The sequence below is a fragment of the Amphiura filiformis genome, chromosome 19 (genome assembly GCF_039555335.1).
Source record: "Amphiura filiformis chromosome 19, Afil_fr2py, whole genome shotgun sequence".
Classification (NCBI taxonomy): domain Eukaryota; kingdom Metazoa; phylum Echinodermata; class Ophiuroidea; order Amphilepidida; family Amphiuridae; genus Amphiura; species Amphiura filiformis.
Genome location: NC_092646.1, coordinates 16,985,698 through 17,004,474, shown reverse-complemented (window position 1 = coordinate 17,004,474; position 18,777 = coordinate 16,985,698). Strand labels below are relative to the sequence as shown.

Below are 18,777 nucleotides of genomic sequence, written 5' to 3'. Positions count from 1 at the left end.
AACTTTTGAAATACCCAAAATGAATCAATAAAACCGTGTATAAGATATTTGCGGGGATATTTGGGCGCGATTACAAAAATTAGAAAATAAATGGGCACTTCTGGGTTGGGTATCTATACGCCGTAGAAGTGACGTAGTTAATCGGATTAACTACCATAGCAATAGATGAATACAATTTTGGCTATATCGCCCCGCACTACAACGTTCATGTTGTACCGATGCATTGAACCATAGATTGCACCTGTAAGATTATTTGAAAAGAGCGGTATTGTATCCAATCTATTAGGCCTATATGATTGACGACAGGCGATGAGTGCAACCTGCTGCAGTGCAGCGCGGTATATTCAAAAATTGTATTCATCTATTGCTATGGTAGTTAATCCGATTATGACGTCACTTCTACGGCGTATAGAGGCCCTGCATGAAATTATTGATTGGCTCCAAACAAAGAATTTGTCCCTCACCGTAGTTATGGCGGAGTACAGTCGATTCAATCAAATGTTGTCATCAACCTATTTGATCGTAGTGCAGGGTTATGTGTGTGAGACGAACTGTCACGGTAGATTGCAATCATGCTTTTGTTGAATGCATTTGAGTAGTCTGCCATATTTACGGGATGATACGTCACATGCAATGCCTCTATAGATTCTATAGAATTTAAGTATGATATATTTTCGATGGTAATATATTTTCACTTTCAAAGTTTGTAGTTTTCATAATTGCAATTTCTGAATATTATATAAAAAGCGGGAATAAGTCTATAAATGTAAGAGTATCGGATCATTTTGAATGTTAATAAATACGAAACGCCGGCGGTAGACACCAGCGATATCAGGGATTGCCGCGATTCTTGCAGTAGCTTTTATGAATAGAATACAATAGTGGATACAATAGCTCTCTTACGGGCAAATAAACCTCGTCGCGTTTTGCTAAATTTCACTTCTTCTTTTTCATGAACTAACCGTTATTTCATTAAGTAACCGTTATTTTTAAAACTTGGCAAAACCTCGACGAGAGGTTTTTAATTAAGCTACGTTTGGCGTTAGCCACGTCTGTTCCAATTTCATTCGCATTTATGTTTGCCAACAAACAAGTGAATTATATATCTGTATATAATATGATTATATTCTGTCACATCGCATGTTTTTACCTATATGAAGGTACGACTATCCCAATGGCTGACCTGGCTAGCTTAAGGGGTGAATTGCCCCCGGAAGTAGTTTGTGAAGGAGTCCTGTTTCCATGGCACGTATCAGAAAGGGCGGTAAAAGCCTTGAAAGATTATGACGTCAGAGATGATGATATATGGGTAACAACCTACCCAAAAGCAGGTATTTTATTTAAAAGCCTTCATAAGGTATAAATGAATTAATTTATAGCGTCACAAATCATTGACCAAGTTTCAAATCTCACCCCTGCATAAGCGGCCATTTTGAATTCATGCAAATCAGGCGCTGTTCCACTACTTGGATTTCTTTTTTTTTTTTCCTTTTTTTTTTGTGTGTAAACTGTTGGTAGATGGATGCATGTGAAATGGATTCTGTTGCAATGTGTGTCAATTTTTAATTTGACTGGGCTTTTAACAAATACATTAATGAGCCTGGCCCACTGCATTGTTTGAGTTATGAAATCAGACGCACCTTTTAAATGGTCTTTTCTTAACATAATGAACCAGTGTGACTGAACGCAATGAAGTGTGACACTATAAAAGCAAATAAGGCCACACGCTGTTTTTCACATTTTTACATTTCGTAAAATATTTATTCGATTTATTTCAAAAAGTGTTAGGGGAACATAGGCGCTCTATAGATGAGTTGACCTCAATGTTTATCAACAAAGGCAAGGGACTGGTATATCGATATGCTTGAGTGAACCCCGTGCAACCACTACACTGTTCAATAGCCTTATTGTGGTGGGGCGAGAGTTTTAAAAACACGAGCCCTGAGCATAATATGATGCGCGCATACTGACAGGCAAACCAATGAAAATTGTGATGATGCGTGCGCATACTGCCAGGCATTGACGTCAGAAGTCGACTCATCTATAGTTGGGCGGCTATATTATGTACAAGGCTAATCAATTCACAATTCTGAGAACATAATAATGAATAATTAAAGTAGTTTGACTTCACGTTTCAAGGAACTTTTTCTTATAACATTGAATTCTTTCATATTGGACTTTATTTTATCCACTTTATATTTCAAACTCCAAATAATTTTACTTTGTGTAGCAAATATGATTTTGAATTTCCAATTCATTATCCAAATAAATACAATGTTTTAGAACAGACTTGTTGCAGTCTAAAAAGTTTTTTTCATTGAATTATCAGTATTGTAACATGGTAGACTTGGAAAAAATCTTAATTAATTTTTATTCGAAGAAAAAAATAAAAATAAAAGTAAGCATTAAAATGAGCAGAAATTTGCATAATTTTGGCTAAATTTGGATTGGTAATGATTAGTAATATTAAATCCTACAAGTGTATCACAGATGGCAGATATCAAAAATTGTTTAAATGATTTTAAACAGCATTTTTATAGAGAAAAACTGGCATCATTTTCAGTGATGTGCGCCCTTATGTTAATTTGCTCATGCAGGGCGCACACCACCAAATCATTACCTAATGAGTTCCGGTAAAAACAGAATAATTTTTGAGGTAGTTTGAGCCTCTCTGTGGATTTGTAATCAAAAAGAGAAGCGTGTTATAGCTTAAATAAAAGATTAAGGGCATACTACACCCATATATTGGTTTGATTGGTCTAAAAAAATATTTTTTCATTTATAGCTAGGCGATATATGCACGGATCATGTGAAATTTAAAAAAAATGAAAAAAAAGAAGAAAAAAATGCTTTTACACATTGTAGTAAGTCATTTTAGCCCTATATATTTTTTGTTTACTGTGTATCCTAGTAACTCAGATTTGTGTTTCATAACAAACTATAATTTATTCTTTTCAACATGTTCAAGTAGGGTACATGAATAGAATACATTAAATCCTTTGTTATACTCTCTATAGAAAATCTATAGTGGTGCATGCAAAATATATAACACTGAATAAATTAAATAAACACTTACACAATGGATGAATAGTCATTAGTCAATTTAATTATATAATGTGTTGTTAGGAGAAGAAAAGGCTATTAGGTCACCGTATGTCAGGTTATAGGTCAATTGGTTCAGGACTTCAGGTCAAATTTAAGCATCCATTTTGAATACACATGTAAGAGTCTGTGATATCATAATGAGGAATAATTTTGATATTCTGTCTTTAACTGGATATATATCGAGAAGTGCAAGGTGGATATACTAATATACCTTGGGATGTAAATGGTGAGTACAATTTAGAATGCCTAGTTGACATGGATTTCACAAATAAATATAAAATAGTTACCAAAATCACAAAAGCTAAGCTTACGGAAAACTACCCAATATGGTGGTATAGGTGACAAGAAATACAATTTTTTCAACATTGCTGCAGTATGGTTGTGGTAACCTGTTACCTGGGGCTTAATTATGTTTCAGTGAAATAATGTCGCAAGTTAAAAATACAAAATATAGCTCAACATTGAAAATAGAAGCATTTTAACCAGTTCCTTTTTTGATAGTTGTGGAGCACCAAGTTCATGAAGTCATAAAAGAAATCAGGAACCACTTATTCCCATTTTACATATCAACTTTATTTCCCTAACGTGTTAGCTACACATATCCAAAATTTTAACGAAATCCGTTGATAGTAAGCTTTCCAAAATGAAGTGAATTTAAATCATCAGTGATGTACCACCTTTTGGCTTCTACTTTTAAAAGCATGTAAGCTACGTTGATACCGATGCCACCAATAAAACGAGAAGATTTGCCCCTTCATTTTGCATACCACTTTGTCCAATTTTTTTTGTAATTTCTTCACAAAATGCAAAAAAAAGAAAAAAAAAATCAATGGGTGTAGTACCCCCTTAAGACCTATACATGAACTTGGATCGCCCAAAAAGTTGCAAAACACAATTTTTAAACAAAGTAGGCCCGCGGATTGAAAAATGGCCAGAAACGGGTTTTCAGGGTATAGAAGGGATCGAAAATGGTCATGGTGCTGTTTGAGCGCCCATATCTCGAAAATTAATCAGAAGACTACCCGTACTTTGAAACATATATTAAAATTTCATCGATTTGCAATCGATTGGTAGTATTTTTATGGTCAAAAGGCGTGTTTTCACGTGTGTTTCAATGGGACGCTGTATTGGTGGTATGCGCCCTGCACGATGGTCGAATTCAGCACCGTTGAAGAGCTAGCGTTTGAACTTGTAAATCAGTGTACTATGAAAGCCGAATAGATTTCATGATGTAATTTTAATGTCTGTGATACTAGTGATGTGAGTAATTATGATTGTGTGTGTGGGGGGGGGGTACATAGACATGTATATTCAGTAAGCTTATAGATTTCATGCACGTGAAAATGCAATGCTGTTGATAATGCACTTGTCAATAGAAACCCTGACCCTGTGATACTAGTGATGTGAGTAATTATGATTGTGGGGGGTGCATAGACCAGTATGTTCAGTAGTTGAGCTTATAGATTTCATGCACGTGAAAATGAAGAATGTTGATAATGCACTTGTCAATTGAAACCCTGAGTCCCTGACCCACTCCAATCCCTGCCTGCAGTGCAGAGTACCGTACCCGGAAAAAATAGCCGGGCAGTTTATAACTGACGGGCATTGACACAAAATTTGTCCCTGTAGGGCTGGCCATGTGTTGTTTCCCGTCGGTCCGGGACTTGGCCGGGAGTTTTAACATTTTTGAAATTTAGCGCTGGTATAAGTCCCAGCCACCCCTCCCCTGGTACCCTGGCCATAGGGGGGGGGGGCTGGAAATTCACAGCTGCATATAGCCATATCTTTGATAACATGGACAAGTATAGTGATGATGTACATTATACAAATGATGAGATATCCTCTAAATAGGCACAATTTCACGGCTTTACCAGACGCGTAATGTTGCGAGTAAATTAAACGCCATTTTGTGCGTAGGAAGAAAAAAAAAAAAAAACTGCGATAATTTAAAATGACTGCAATTTGCAATGAAAAGCAAACCACCAAAAATTCTCATTTGTAGATGTACACACATTGGTATGCATATAGCCTCTGGCATTGGCCAATTTGTCCTTGTACTATAAAAAGACCATGCACATTCTTCATATGAATCACAGGCCTATATTCACATAGCCATACACAGGTACAGACGTACACACACCCACACAAACAACTGTATTTTATCCAAAGTGATTGCAGACCCCTCATTCATACGGTACCCTATAACCCTAAACATGGGCCATAACACTAACCGTAATTCTAATCCTAACCCTAATCCTTATCCTAACCCTAACCCTAACCCTAACCTAACCCTAATCCCAACCTTAACCCTAACATACCCTTAACAGGCAAACCCTAATCCTATATCAATTCCTAACCTTAGTCCAAATCCTAATCATATAGCCTTGGAAGAGGGGTGCTCCTTTTGGAATGGATAATAAATTGGACATTCAAAATCATACTTGTTACACAAAGTGAATTTAATTTCAAGTTTAAAATAAATCTGGACTTATTAAAGTCCAAAATGAAAATCCTATCTGTTTTATGTAATTTCAGGAACACATTGGACAGTCGAAATCGTTAATCTTGTGCTCACAGATGGACATGAGGAAAATATTGACCGCACTAAACAACCTTTGCCTATTGAACTGGACCACGTTCAGCCAGGGACTAAAATTCCTGATCACCTACCATCTCACATGAGAATACCTCTGTATGAGAGAGGCAAGAGTTGGTCATCACCTACAGTGTTCATGAATCATCTACCTGAGCATATGATGCCAAAACAGATATATGAAGGGAAAGGAAAGGTAAAATGGCATCATTTTATTGATAGAATGTCAAATTTGTGATGATGGTTGTGAGGATAATTTAGTATGCTTCGACTATATTTATATATACGTATTTATAAATACGCATGTGACCACCTCCGCGCTGCCATAACAGCTTGTAGACATTTTAAAAGTCTCGAAATGACCTTCTTCACAGCGGGTGGTCTTCCTGTACATTTGAATGCAAAGGCGCGAGGTAAACAACACGAGACTACTGTGCAGCAAAATTGTCTATTTTGTTCAACTTTGTAATTATATTGTAAACGTTTCCGTCGATAAATATATTTTTCCGTTGGCAAATACTTTTAAAATGTTGTTTTTGATAACATATTACAAAATTTGGAATCCCCCATGTGTAATGATTTTGCTATTCAATTAATACTTCAATTTTATGATATTTATCTACAGAGTTCCTATCCTTTCTGGTCACGCTTGCTGGTCTTGGTATGTCGTGCCCATGGGTCACGTGCGTATAAATACGTATTTATAAATATAGTCGAAGCAAACTGATGATGTGGATAAGGAAGAGGAGGAGAAGGGGATGAAGATTGGTTAATTGATTATTTCATTTGGTGATTGATTAATGAATTAATTATTTTAATTACTCAATTAATTAATTGATTATTTTTTTGATTTCAGGTCGTTTTTGTACTTCGCAACCCGAAGGATTCAGCCGTCTCCATGTGGCACTTTTTTCGGCCTAGCAAATTCAACCCTAAACATGAACAGTGGGACACGTTTTTCGAACAGTTCTGCACTGAAGAAAGTAAGTCAACTAGGGAACTGAAGAAGTTAAATAAATAAATTAATTAATTAATTAATTAATTAATAAATAATAAAATAAATAATAAAATAAATAAATAAATAAATAAATAAATTATAAATAATAAAAAAATAGTAAAATAAAATAAATAAATTGATAAATAAATAAATAGATAAATAAAAAATAAATAAATAAATAAATAAATAAATAAATTAATTAATTAATTAATTAATTAATTAATTAATTAATAAATCGGTCCGGTCGCTCGAGCCCCAAAACATGATTAAATAAATATATAACCTAAATATAAACAAATAAATAAATAAATAAATAAGTAAATAAATAAATAAATAAATTCGTCCCTAAGAAGAGTACAAATAGTTAGTCACATAATAGCTTCAAATAAGGCATTAAACGTTTGGCTTGGTCATATAACGCTATCAGTCCCTATTTATGTCATAACTTGGAAATGTAACAATGGAAATTTCGATATTAAAAGCCATCGGCACCCGATAGCACTATGACTAATCTACACGTGGTGCCTAACTTTCCATCTTTTTATTTATGTAGTGATTTGGGGAAACTACTTTACATACAACTTGGCATTTTGGAAAAATCATCGCCATGACAGTAATTTTCTATTTCTGAAATATGAAGATATGAAACGGGTGAGTTCAAATAAAATGTTCTGTGTATACTTAAATGTCCGTATTACCTTCTTCTTTTGTTAGTCATTACATGTAGAATTTGAAAAGCATCCCGTCTTTTGGAGAGAACATGAAGCCGGGGTAGGGGTGCAGACTTTAAAACAAGAATTTGGTATTGGACTTTGGGCTGACATTCAAACTAACTTTGCCCAAACATGCGAAATCTGTCTGCATGTCAGTTTACACTCTAAATAAATATTACTCAATTCAATATTGATACATTTTTACTCAAATTGAATACAATTTAATCAAGATTGAGTTCCATTTGACTCATTTTGTTGCTCTGCTTTCTTTTAACTCTAAATTGAGTAATATTTATTTAGAGTGTACAGCAATGCAGTGGCAAGTGAGAAGGCATTTGTGTCGCCTCTTAGGTCATGTCATGGGTTATTCATGTGTTTCGAATGTGTCATGACCAAAGAGCGACATACTGTTATCTTTTGATAATTAATAGGATCTTAGAGGGGCTGTTGTTCAAATAGCTGATTTTTTTAGGACATCCTCTGTCGGTTGAAGCCATAGGGCGTGTTGTTAACAAGAGTACGTTGGGCAGCATGAAACAAAGGTTTCATACGGTTGATGAAAAGTCAGGAACAAACAAGATAGGCATACCATCTACTATCAGGAAAGGTAATAACGAACAAATCATAAATATTTTACAATGATTAAGCTACTCTACGACAAAGTTCTCTATCCCGGGCTCTACCCAGCAAACACACGAATTTTTTTAACGTTATAAACGTGTTATAAACGCAGTTTGGTTTTGGTCAAAACGTTAATTACATTTAAATGTTGGGTTTTAAAAAGATCACGAAAGCATTAAACGCTTAGTGTAAAAAAACACTACAACATTTTGAAAATGTTGTGACAATGTTATTTCAAAATATTTCGTGGCAAACAATTGTGCAAAATATTTTGCCAACACTACATTATAGTAAAGGAGGCATTTATTATTTGTCAATTTATTACAAAATTACTATTCATTTCGGTTCAAAAATTTCCTAAAAGCCTTATTAGTGTTTGCAATGTAGGTATTTATAAAATGATAACCAATAACTTTTTCTCATCACAACAATTTTAGAAACAAAGTAAGGGAGCAAATAATAAAAAAAAATACATATTTGAAAATCTCCAAATATCGGTAAAGGAGGGGACGATGTTATTTATTTGACTTGGCCTAATCCAAATTTAAAACGTTTTCTGTAAATCGCTTTGTGTTTGCTGTCATGCCCAGAGATAAGTATCTTTACATTTTGGTGACAAGCCGCCATGTAGAAATCACCATATGAAAATCAGGCCGCCCGCCTTCACGGAAGTTTTAGTTCATTCGTAACTTTGTGCTTGTTTGCAGGTGATTAACACGTAGGTTGGTGTAAAGTACTCGTACTCATGAAATTCCCTTACATTTGACGAAAAAAACAGGAAATACTCTCTGGCAATGACACTTAGTTCAAGGAATTATTCTCAGTATCATCATCTTCATCGTTGTCGTCATCTTCAACATCGTCATTATCATCATCATCGTCGTCGTCGTCGTCGTCGTCGTCGTCGTCGTCATCATCTTCAACCCAATGCCGATACTTATCCATATTTACATCCTTCTTATCCTCAATATATTCATCAAGTGTTTCTGATACCACATTTCTGATTCTCCTTCTCATGGACTCATCGATATCACTGCATTCCATCAACTCATCACACAGTTCATAGATAGTGGTATCTACCTCCCATGTAATGCCAACATTCACAAGAGACAATGTCTTAAGTGATGACATGCACGCTAATAATTTCAGAAGCACGCGACCATCAATGTTACCCTCCTGGACAGTGAATTTGGTAACTGATGGGAATGTCTCAACCTTGATTTCCTTCCATTCCCCCTTAATTTCTATTTCAACCAATTCTAGTGTCTTTAAAGATGGCATACAGCGCAGTGAATAAGACAACGCCTGCGCAGTGATGTATTTTTCTTCCTTCTGATAATGAGAGAGCTTAAATGTTTTCAAAGCTGTACACTCTACTTCATCGATACGTTTTGAAAAATCAATACTGTTAACAAGGGGATTGAATTCGTCTAGCTCAATATAAAGTTCTTCAAGTGAAGGTATGCGATGTGCAAAAGCAAAAATGTTGGTTAATTCAGGTTCCTCCTCGCCATCATAATGATAATTAAAGTAACGCTCCTTCTCCACATCATAGACGCCATATACGAACAACTTTTTAATAGTTGTACATAATTTCCCTATGTTACTCTTACCGTATAATATTTCTATAAGGTGAAGCTTTACGACATATAAGTTCTGAAGCATTGGCATGCAAGTTAATAGTGTAACAGGTGTTAGACCATGAACTGGCGCTGTCTGAATTTGAAAATTATTCAGCTTCTTACACTGTACACTCGTATCCAAATCCCCTTCAATTGAGTCGGGAAGGTGCAGTGTAAATGTCTCCAGATATGGCATTTGTTTTAACAAAATTGAAATGGTCTCCCAGGTTAACTTTACATTTATCAAAACCAATTCTTTTAGGGATTTGCTAGCTAAGGCAAAATCTCCACCTAGCGATTCAAGCATGTTGGAATTCTTTAAATGAAGAATTTGAAGATTTGGTGAATGACTCAAGACTGTTCTTGCCATCGTGAACGCATTATCATAATCCATGTCAATGGCATAGTAATTAAAATAGTCAAGAATGAAAACTTTTAGTGACTGGAAGGTAGTCGATTTATCAAGTTTAGTAGCTTCGTCCATAAAAACGTTCTTAAGTGACAGGACCTCGAGGGAATGGCATGATGTAAGCCATTTCATCGGTACGACGTTATTATCTTTATTGAAATTGGTATAAATAAGAAAAATCTCTTCAAACAATAGTCGTGCGTTTTCAATTCTAAGTCTCTGTAAGGACGTCATCAAACACAAAAATTTTAATTTGATATAACTGTAGGGTAACTGCTGAAACTTCAGCTTCAATTGTTTAAGAGTGAGTTTCGGGTAATCATCGGAGTCCCTGTACGATTCCGCTGTTATGCCGATGTCATGAAGTGTCAAAGTCTGCAGTTGTGCCAATGTTTGCAACCATGGCAACGATATTGTTTTTTCTTCTCCATACGAATTAACTAGTTCAAGCTCATTGAGAGACTTACATTGGACTGGTTCAGAATCCATTACTTCGGCAGCAGATTCATCGCATAGTTCAATCTTATTAATTGAAGATGCGGAAGTAAATAAACTAAGAAGCGTCTCTTTACCAACATCATATTGATGAATGTCTTTATTAAGATGGTAAGCTGGGGTTATCACCAGTTTCTCTATGAATGAGATGAGACTGAATAATCGTACGACGAATCTCAGTGTGTGTTCAGTCATAACACTATAAGATAAACGTACGCATTTAAATACTGCAGCTCCTGTATATGGGATATTGGTTGGTAGCTCTCCTGCAATTTTATCATTTTCAAAACCAATATACTCAACGGTTGGAATAGAATTCAGAATTCCAAAGACACTGTTGCTACAAATTCTGTTTCCTTTCATCCGTATTCGTGACAGACTTCGACAAGGTAGTAACGTACTTACAGGAACATTTCCTGTCATTGCACTGTTTGTGAAATAAAGCGTTTCAATAGATGGCATACTACAAAGCAGCTTATAAAGTGTGCTCATTTCGATGGTACTTTCGATGATGTGCAACTCCTCTATTGACTTACTTTGTAATGCTTTCTCATTTTCCTCAACAGCATCTGCATCATCAGAGTCAATAAATAACATGTTGGATAATTTCAAGATCTTCAGCGATGACATGTGACTTACTGTAAACATAAGAGTCTGTACTTTCACACTGCAATGATTGAATTTAATTTCCCTGCGTAATGTGTGCACTTTAAGTAGATGTATGTTATCCACTATTTCCTCAATACAATAAGATCCTCCACCGCGCACCGAATATGAAAATCTTTCTAGACAGGAAATGGATTTATACAGTTTATAAAACATATAAATTGTGTTGCCTTCGACGTTTAAAACAGCAAGTTTCAATTCTTTAAGGTTTTTCACTTTGTATGAAATCTCTAATTCCAAATCACCTGATATATTAATGTCATCCATTGTAAGTTTCTGTATCGATGGAGTATACCCTAATAGCCGCATAAGAATACCCGCCTTCACATTACATCTATGTAAGGTCAGTTCTTTAAGTAGAAAACGTCTAGGAGTTATGGATTCTTTCACTTGCTCTATTATTTGAGCGTTGTGAAGATGCAACTTGTCCAAAGAACACACACTGTCCATCAATGTAATAAGATGCTGTTCACCCATTTCATAGGGTTCATAGGCAGCGAACTTAAATTCTTTGAGTTCTTTACATGTGTGCAATTGTTTAGCGTTCCACTGTTCTATTTTGTTTTCAACAATTGTAAATTTTTCAAGTGATGGCATAAGGTGGGCTAATATCATGACACTTTTCACATAAGGTTTCTCACTCTCCGATCTGACATGAAAGGTCTTAATTGATTTTAACTCTTTAGGTGATTCTGTGTGCAGCCTACCATCGATAAAAGTACCTACTAATGCTAGATTCTCCAGTAATGGCATACAATGCAGCAATCGGTAGAGTGTATCAAAATTAAAAAGTTCTTCAATGTCGGAATTACTTCTATAACTCATGATGTCTAATTCGCTATTTTTGAGGACCGTTGACTCATTTACGAGTAGATGTCCAGGTACTGTTATTCCTCTGAAGGATATTTTCCGTAGTGACGTTAAGCATCGTAAAAATCTTAATAAGATGCCCAAATTGACGGGATACGGTTTAAATATATGCTTGGTTACGTCGAGGGACTCTACATTGTGGCTATTAGATAAGGGCTTTTCTAACGCTTCAGCAAGTTCCTTTTCAAAAGTTTGGATATTGTTTGGTTTCGTTTGCGCTTCAGCTGCAGCTTCGTTAAATAATTTTAGTGGCAAGTTCCATGTGCGATCGTCTGGTGTTAGTTTGCCATTATATGTGTAATAATAATAGTCATCCTCCTCCAAAGGTAACCAACCAGGAAACCATTCAATAGCTGTAGCTCTAGTTTTGCGCCGAGGGTTGTTTTTGCATTGACTGCTGAGAATCTCAATGACGTGAGGCAAAATCAGTGTTGCAGCTTTCCCGCTTAATCCACAACAAAACCAAAGTACGTATTCCATTCTGTTGATTTGGTTGATGTCATCGATTTTGCACAAATATGTAGAGAATTCGTCTTCATCATTGTTTGCCAAGTTTGCCAAATAAATTGCTGCACAGAACTCGTGAAATGTTTTGTGTATAAATGAATTTACTGTTTTATGTCTTTCCATTTCTTCTCTATATATCAACCCAATCTCACATGCATTCTTAAGGCAGTCTTCATTCTCTTCACCTGCTTCAAAGCTCAATTGCCCATCAAACAACGCCTTTATCGCTATTTTTCCAAGTTCTTGCATTACTTTATTTTTATCAAGTTTGTATCTTTTCTGCCAGTGTTTATTTAAATATTCTACTGCTTCGATGTATAGTTGAGTAAGGTTTTCAGGTAGGTGTGGCTGGTCTTGTTTGTCGACCCATAGATGGCAAATCATTAGGAGGAGAATAGGGTATTGTGATAAAGATGAAAGCGTGGGATCTATCCTCATTCTTTTCTGTAATAATTCTGCATGCGTACGGAAAGCTTCACTGCTTTGAACTTGAAAAAACTTACTAATATACTCATTGACACTATATTTTGTAAATCCAGATACTTCTACGTGGACAAATTGATTAAAACTTTGACACGTTTGGCGGAAAGCATCTATAGAATGCGGTCTTGTTGTCATAATAACCCAGCATTTGTCAAGGAGAGGACTATCTAGCAATTGTGTTTGGTCGTCTTGGCATTCTGAAGAAATTTCATCGTATCCGTCAATCAAAATAAACACTTTCCATTTACATCGTGGACGGTTTTTGTTATTTCGTCAACCGAAACAGCAGGTAAAATTTGATTTTTGACAGCTTGTTGAAGCGTATCACCTTTATTGAATCTTCGTACATCCAATGCAAGCACCAATCGGAATTTACTCAAAAAATCATTTTCTGCGGTACGAAGATTCAGAGCCCAACCGTGTGCTAATTTATTTATCAATGTTGATTTTCCACATCCAGCGTGTCCGCGCAACAACACATGTGTGCATGGTTCATCTTTTTCTTTCGTGATGGCCAGTAAATCTAAATGTGAGTTCAATGACTTTTCGTGATAAACATTAAATTTACTAACTCGCAATAATTCCAAGTTGACAAAAAGACTATCTGAGTCGACAGCTGATTCAACATGGCTGCCAAATTGTATTTTTCCCTTTCTTCTTAAATATGAATATTTGAGATCTTCACACCACCTTTGCACTATTTCGTCAATATGATCTGCAAAGATATAATAATAACAATAATAATAATGATAATAATAATAATAATAACAACAACAACAACAACAACAACAACAACAACAACAATGATAAAAACAACAACAACAACAACAACAACAACAACAACAATGATAATAATAATAATTGCTGTAATAACGCATTAATTTTTTGTGATATACGTTTATTATTGGCGACAAGAAAATGAATGTCATTGCAGATTCAAATTTCAAAGAGCGTCTTACATCGAGTATGATACGTATAGCCCCTATTTCAGGAAAAAGACATGGGCCGGGTTTTTGCCCTTGGTTTCTGGAAATGTTGCACTTTACACTATTGCAAGATTAGCTGATAGTATTTCAAATGTATAAACCTACCTTGATCACCCTTCATAGTCAGAATGGGATTTGTAATTATTTGCACTGGAGCAGTAGAGCGGACTCGCTTCTTTGAGGAATTTGTCTCTTCAGATGATAACGCTTGGTTGGGGTTCGACGGTGAGAAGTCAATCTGTAATGACTTTTTTGTGAGTACTTCTGAAGAAGGAAGGTTGACCTCGTCTGTAACCACCGGTGCTATATTTATTTAAATACAATAACTATTTTAATAGAGTAATACAGTGTATGATCAATTCATTATTCATTAAAGGGATAAGTAGTGATTTGCTAACAAAATTGCAAACGTGAAAATTTTCCAGAGCTCACAACTCCTTACTGCGTCATAGCCTGACGCATCACGGTTCGACAGTCTCTGACAAATAAACAAGTATCTTTCACCAGTACATCGACCGAGTGAGCAAGGAATAGTGATGCATGCCAAAAGCTCTCAGGTGAGCCAATTTATGCTTTGAGTAACTGTATACCCAGCAAACACAAAAATAATTTTGTTATGAGGGCCACTAGAGATCCTGACCATTTTTTTTAAGGTAAGCTTATAAATATCACTTATTTCTCACTGTAACTCTTTAAGAAATCTTCATCATTTGCTTATCTTATTAACCAATCCTTACCCAGACTCCTGTAATGGCTCTCCCATTCATGCCCAAGCATTATAGGAGTTCCCTTGAAATCGGCAGCACCAACTATCCACAGGAGATTATCATCCGTGCCTTGAGGTGAACTAGTGACGACTAGGATGTCATGTTTCAGCATATTGGCCATGCCTACCAGGATAATATGATCAGCCCACTCGCCATTTCTAGACATAGACGTGACGTAGGCATCCCAGTTTGGTTGGGTTGTAGTAAAGTCAATATCACCATCCGGACCCTGGGATTTAGATAAGGATTTAAAAAGTTGCAAAAAGATGATTACACATAAATAATGTCAATTGGTTTTACTGTCAATAATTGAACCTATGGCGCTTATAAAGCTCTATAATTATGCTCTCGCATATTGACGTCACAGATATATGTACTTAACCATAATGCAACATTGCCTCTGTTCATATTGTTGAGTATTGCATAACAATAGACTTGAACCGGACAATTGCATATTTTGCTTTCTCCTAATACTCTTTCACGGCTCTAAAAGTGCATAAATGGTATATACGTTCTATATTAATTAAGTACCTGAATAACTCTGTTGTCATGTAGAAATTGAATAACACACTCTCTAAGCTCTGCGGCCGATTGCCTAGAAAGACCCAACCGTAATAACTGATCAGCCACAGCGTGGAAGAAACAGTTGCCATCAGTTGGGATGCTACCAACAGATACCAGTCCATGTTGACGACAGTTTACCAGTAATCGCTGCTCTGGATCAGGTACTAAAGCTATTCTTTGGAGGGCATTTCGCACTGCATACGGGGATGTGTACCTTGAGAGATGTGCTATTTTTCTTTGGTGTATACTATTATCTTCTGTTGGTGTTGAGAGCCGACGCCTTTTAGCTGGAGATTCTATACAATGTATTTAAAATATAAAACAGGCTTTACATTATGATGATGGATCTGACACGCAAAAACAAAATAGTTACAACTTCAATCAGTTACAACTACAATCAAAACGATATAGGCACCAACCAATCAGCTTGCTATATGATTTTGGAAATATTTTTTTCCGTTGGAGGTGGATCTAATTTAGAAGATACGGTCTTTTGAATAACATTGATAAGTACTAAACACCATGACCATTATTCAGGCGGTAGCTCCTCCATTTTATTTGAAAACGTGTGTTATTTTTAGTGGCGGCGTTTTTTCGAGAGGGCATGGGGGGAAAATTTATTTCAGGGGGTCAAAGTCAAAAAATTTAACGCAAAATTGCCGCAAAAAGTGGAAATTTTCGACATTTTGTGTTTTTACTGGGGAAAATGGGGGGAGAGTTCGGACTGGGGAAATTTCACCTCTCCCCCTCACGCGGCGCCTCAACTTGTTATTTTCCATTAGAATAGAATTTTCCATCAAAAATCATAAATGCTAACATTATCTATTATCTACACAAAATATGGTCAGTATACGCAAATCACGAGTGTGTATAAAATATATCACGTTTATCTTTAGTAAAATAATGATGTACCTTCTAAAGACAGACCCCATTTCTCTTCCAAGTTTTCCTTTGCGTCAATAAAGTCACACTCTTTCAAAGCACCAAGGATTGCTTTCCTGGTTGCATTCTTTCCTCTTGCAGACCTCCATGCATTCAAGACATTAATTGCTTGTAGTTTGAAATCTTTCGTGTCGGCAATCTCTTTCGCATTTTCAATATCATCTTGGCCAATATCAAGCTCTAAATAGATATGGTGAAGCTGGTCTTTGTTGAGTTTAGCCTTGCGAGCTACGTAACGGATGTCGTTATCTGTTACTTTCTCATCCATGTTTAATCTACAAGAATAAAATTACCTCAATCATACACAATGTTAAATTGTCACCTAGTAGCAGTGACTGAGCACGGTAACTTTCATTTTTTTTAATCGAAAATGTTAAGTTACGGGGTAATTGTTCGACCAACCTAATGTAGCCAAACATAGTCTACTCTGGCCATAAGATGCTTCAAGCATCTAACAAATGTCAACATTTGACATCTAATACGCGAAGGTCACTTTCAAAAGCTGGATTGTTCAAAGTTATCAGATGTAAATGCCTAAGCCTAAGTCTGTGGCTGTCAGACAGACTGCGTAATGGACAATCTCTCGGGGCCCAGATAAAGACTTCCTTAACTCTAACGTTATGACGGGAAATAAAACTACCAAAATTGATACCATAAGCAATCCAATTTGTTGGTCCAAAGTAAGTTGCGACCCACTGCTACCGGCTTTCAAAAAAGGCACCACAATTGTTTATGCATATTCCTTACTACTTTTTGTAGTCCAGTGAGTCGCGTACTCTCCTCCCAACGTACATGAGAAGGGGTGTTCTGTCACGTCTGTTTGTTCTCGCAATAAAACCTTATTTGAACCCATAATATATAATATAGTATAAGCAGAGAAAGCACAAAGGCGTGGCGATTGCGACATTGGTAATATTGTACAGCAATTTGTTCTCGATCGATCAAGATCCTAGTTGTAAAATTAACCGACACTCCATGTTTATTTACACATCCACATCAAGCATTCAACATGTAATTGGTATCTTTCATAGGCCTAATAATGGACAGAAAGTCAAACAGAGATTGCAGCGTCACCAGGATTTGTCAAATGAAATGATAGAATAAATAATAACATTTACAACATCAGTATTAAAGTTTAAACTGCAGCTTAGGCTCAATTAGAATTGAATTTCAAGCCCCATTAGGTGAAAAATACAACGTTTTGGGGAAACTATTGCCCTGATTGTCTAATCCCCACCTCTAAAATCATTTTATAAAATGAACTCAGGAATGTGTTCTAAACCTCCCACTAAAACAATTACATTTTTACATCCTGGCTGCGAGACATTTTTGCTTTGACCTAAAACTAATCTGTGATACATTGTCCAAGCGGTGCATTACTGCATTACATATCCTATATACCATGAGAGGGAATAGAGTAATTAGTATACGCTGAAGTCCAGGTGAAGAGGCCAAAGGTTTTTTTTTTTATTAAATAGCCCTATTGTTTTCTATCAGACGTGTGTGGCATCCAGGCTTCCAAAATGTACAAAACATGCGCAACGATCAATAAAGTCTCCGCCATCAAAAATATGAAACACACAAGATAGCAGATAACACGATATAGCCTTTTGTACACAATAATTTGTTTTGTTTTTATTGATGCAGTTAAAAAGCTGTGGCATATGATTATGTACTATATATACCCTTGACTTTACTCTACAACACCCGGCCCTTTGTAAATATGCTACATACAAAGTCTAACATGTCATATGTATGCTTAGATAAAAGGCAAAAGTCAAAAGGTCTAAGTAAATATACCATCTGATTTGAGGCAATTAATATGCTAAAAGTAGTGTACTAATCTATACTTTTTATTCAATTAAATTGGCACGATTACTACTAAGTAAGTCGTTAAACTATTAATCGTTTACTATCCTTAATATGCGGTTTCGGTCAAATTTAAATTTGGTTGTTCTTGGTCAAATATTATAAAAGATTATAATCTATTAGTAACAACTGTCGGGAAAGTACAAACCTATGAGGTGAAATAACTGTGATAACTGAAATAATTGTGACTTTATAAGCACAAAGGTGCTCCAATCTCGGGTAAAATGCCATGAATGTAAACATTGACATTTGCAATACATGTTTTAACAAGAAAACAGCATGCCGAGTAAAATATCAATGATTTTCGGACACCCTGTATGATGACTGTTTCGCTGTTTTTGCTTCAACCTGGGACTATATCTGGAGATTCGTATCTGTAGCCTGCCCTTGCACGATCAGATCAGATTAAGATTGATTTAGGGTTAGTGTTCCGATTTAGGCTTGCTGTTTAGTGTTAGAATTGTTGATTAGGGTAAGGTTCGCATTAGGAATAGGGTTTTTATAGGGCTAGGCTCATGGATAGGGAAGAGATACGGCTAGGTCCGAGGATTAGATATGGGTTTAAAAT

General features: G+C 35.9%; 1 protein-coding gene across 1 annotated transcript; it reads left to right on the top strand.

Annotated features, from left to right (window-relative positions):
• Positions 1-1,174: 1,174 nt before the first annotated feature.
• LOC140140410 (amine sulfotransferase-like) lies at positions 1,175-8,050 on the top strand. The gene is given in 6 exon segments (XM_072162169.1): positions 1,175-1,331; positions 5,641-5,894; positions 6,555-6,681; positions 7,249-7,346; positions 7,840-7,872; positions 7,874-8,050. Coding segments are annotated over 6 exon segments (846 nt in total).
• The last annotated feature ends 10,727 nt before the right edge of the window (positions 8,051-18,777 follow it).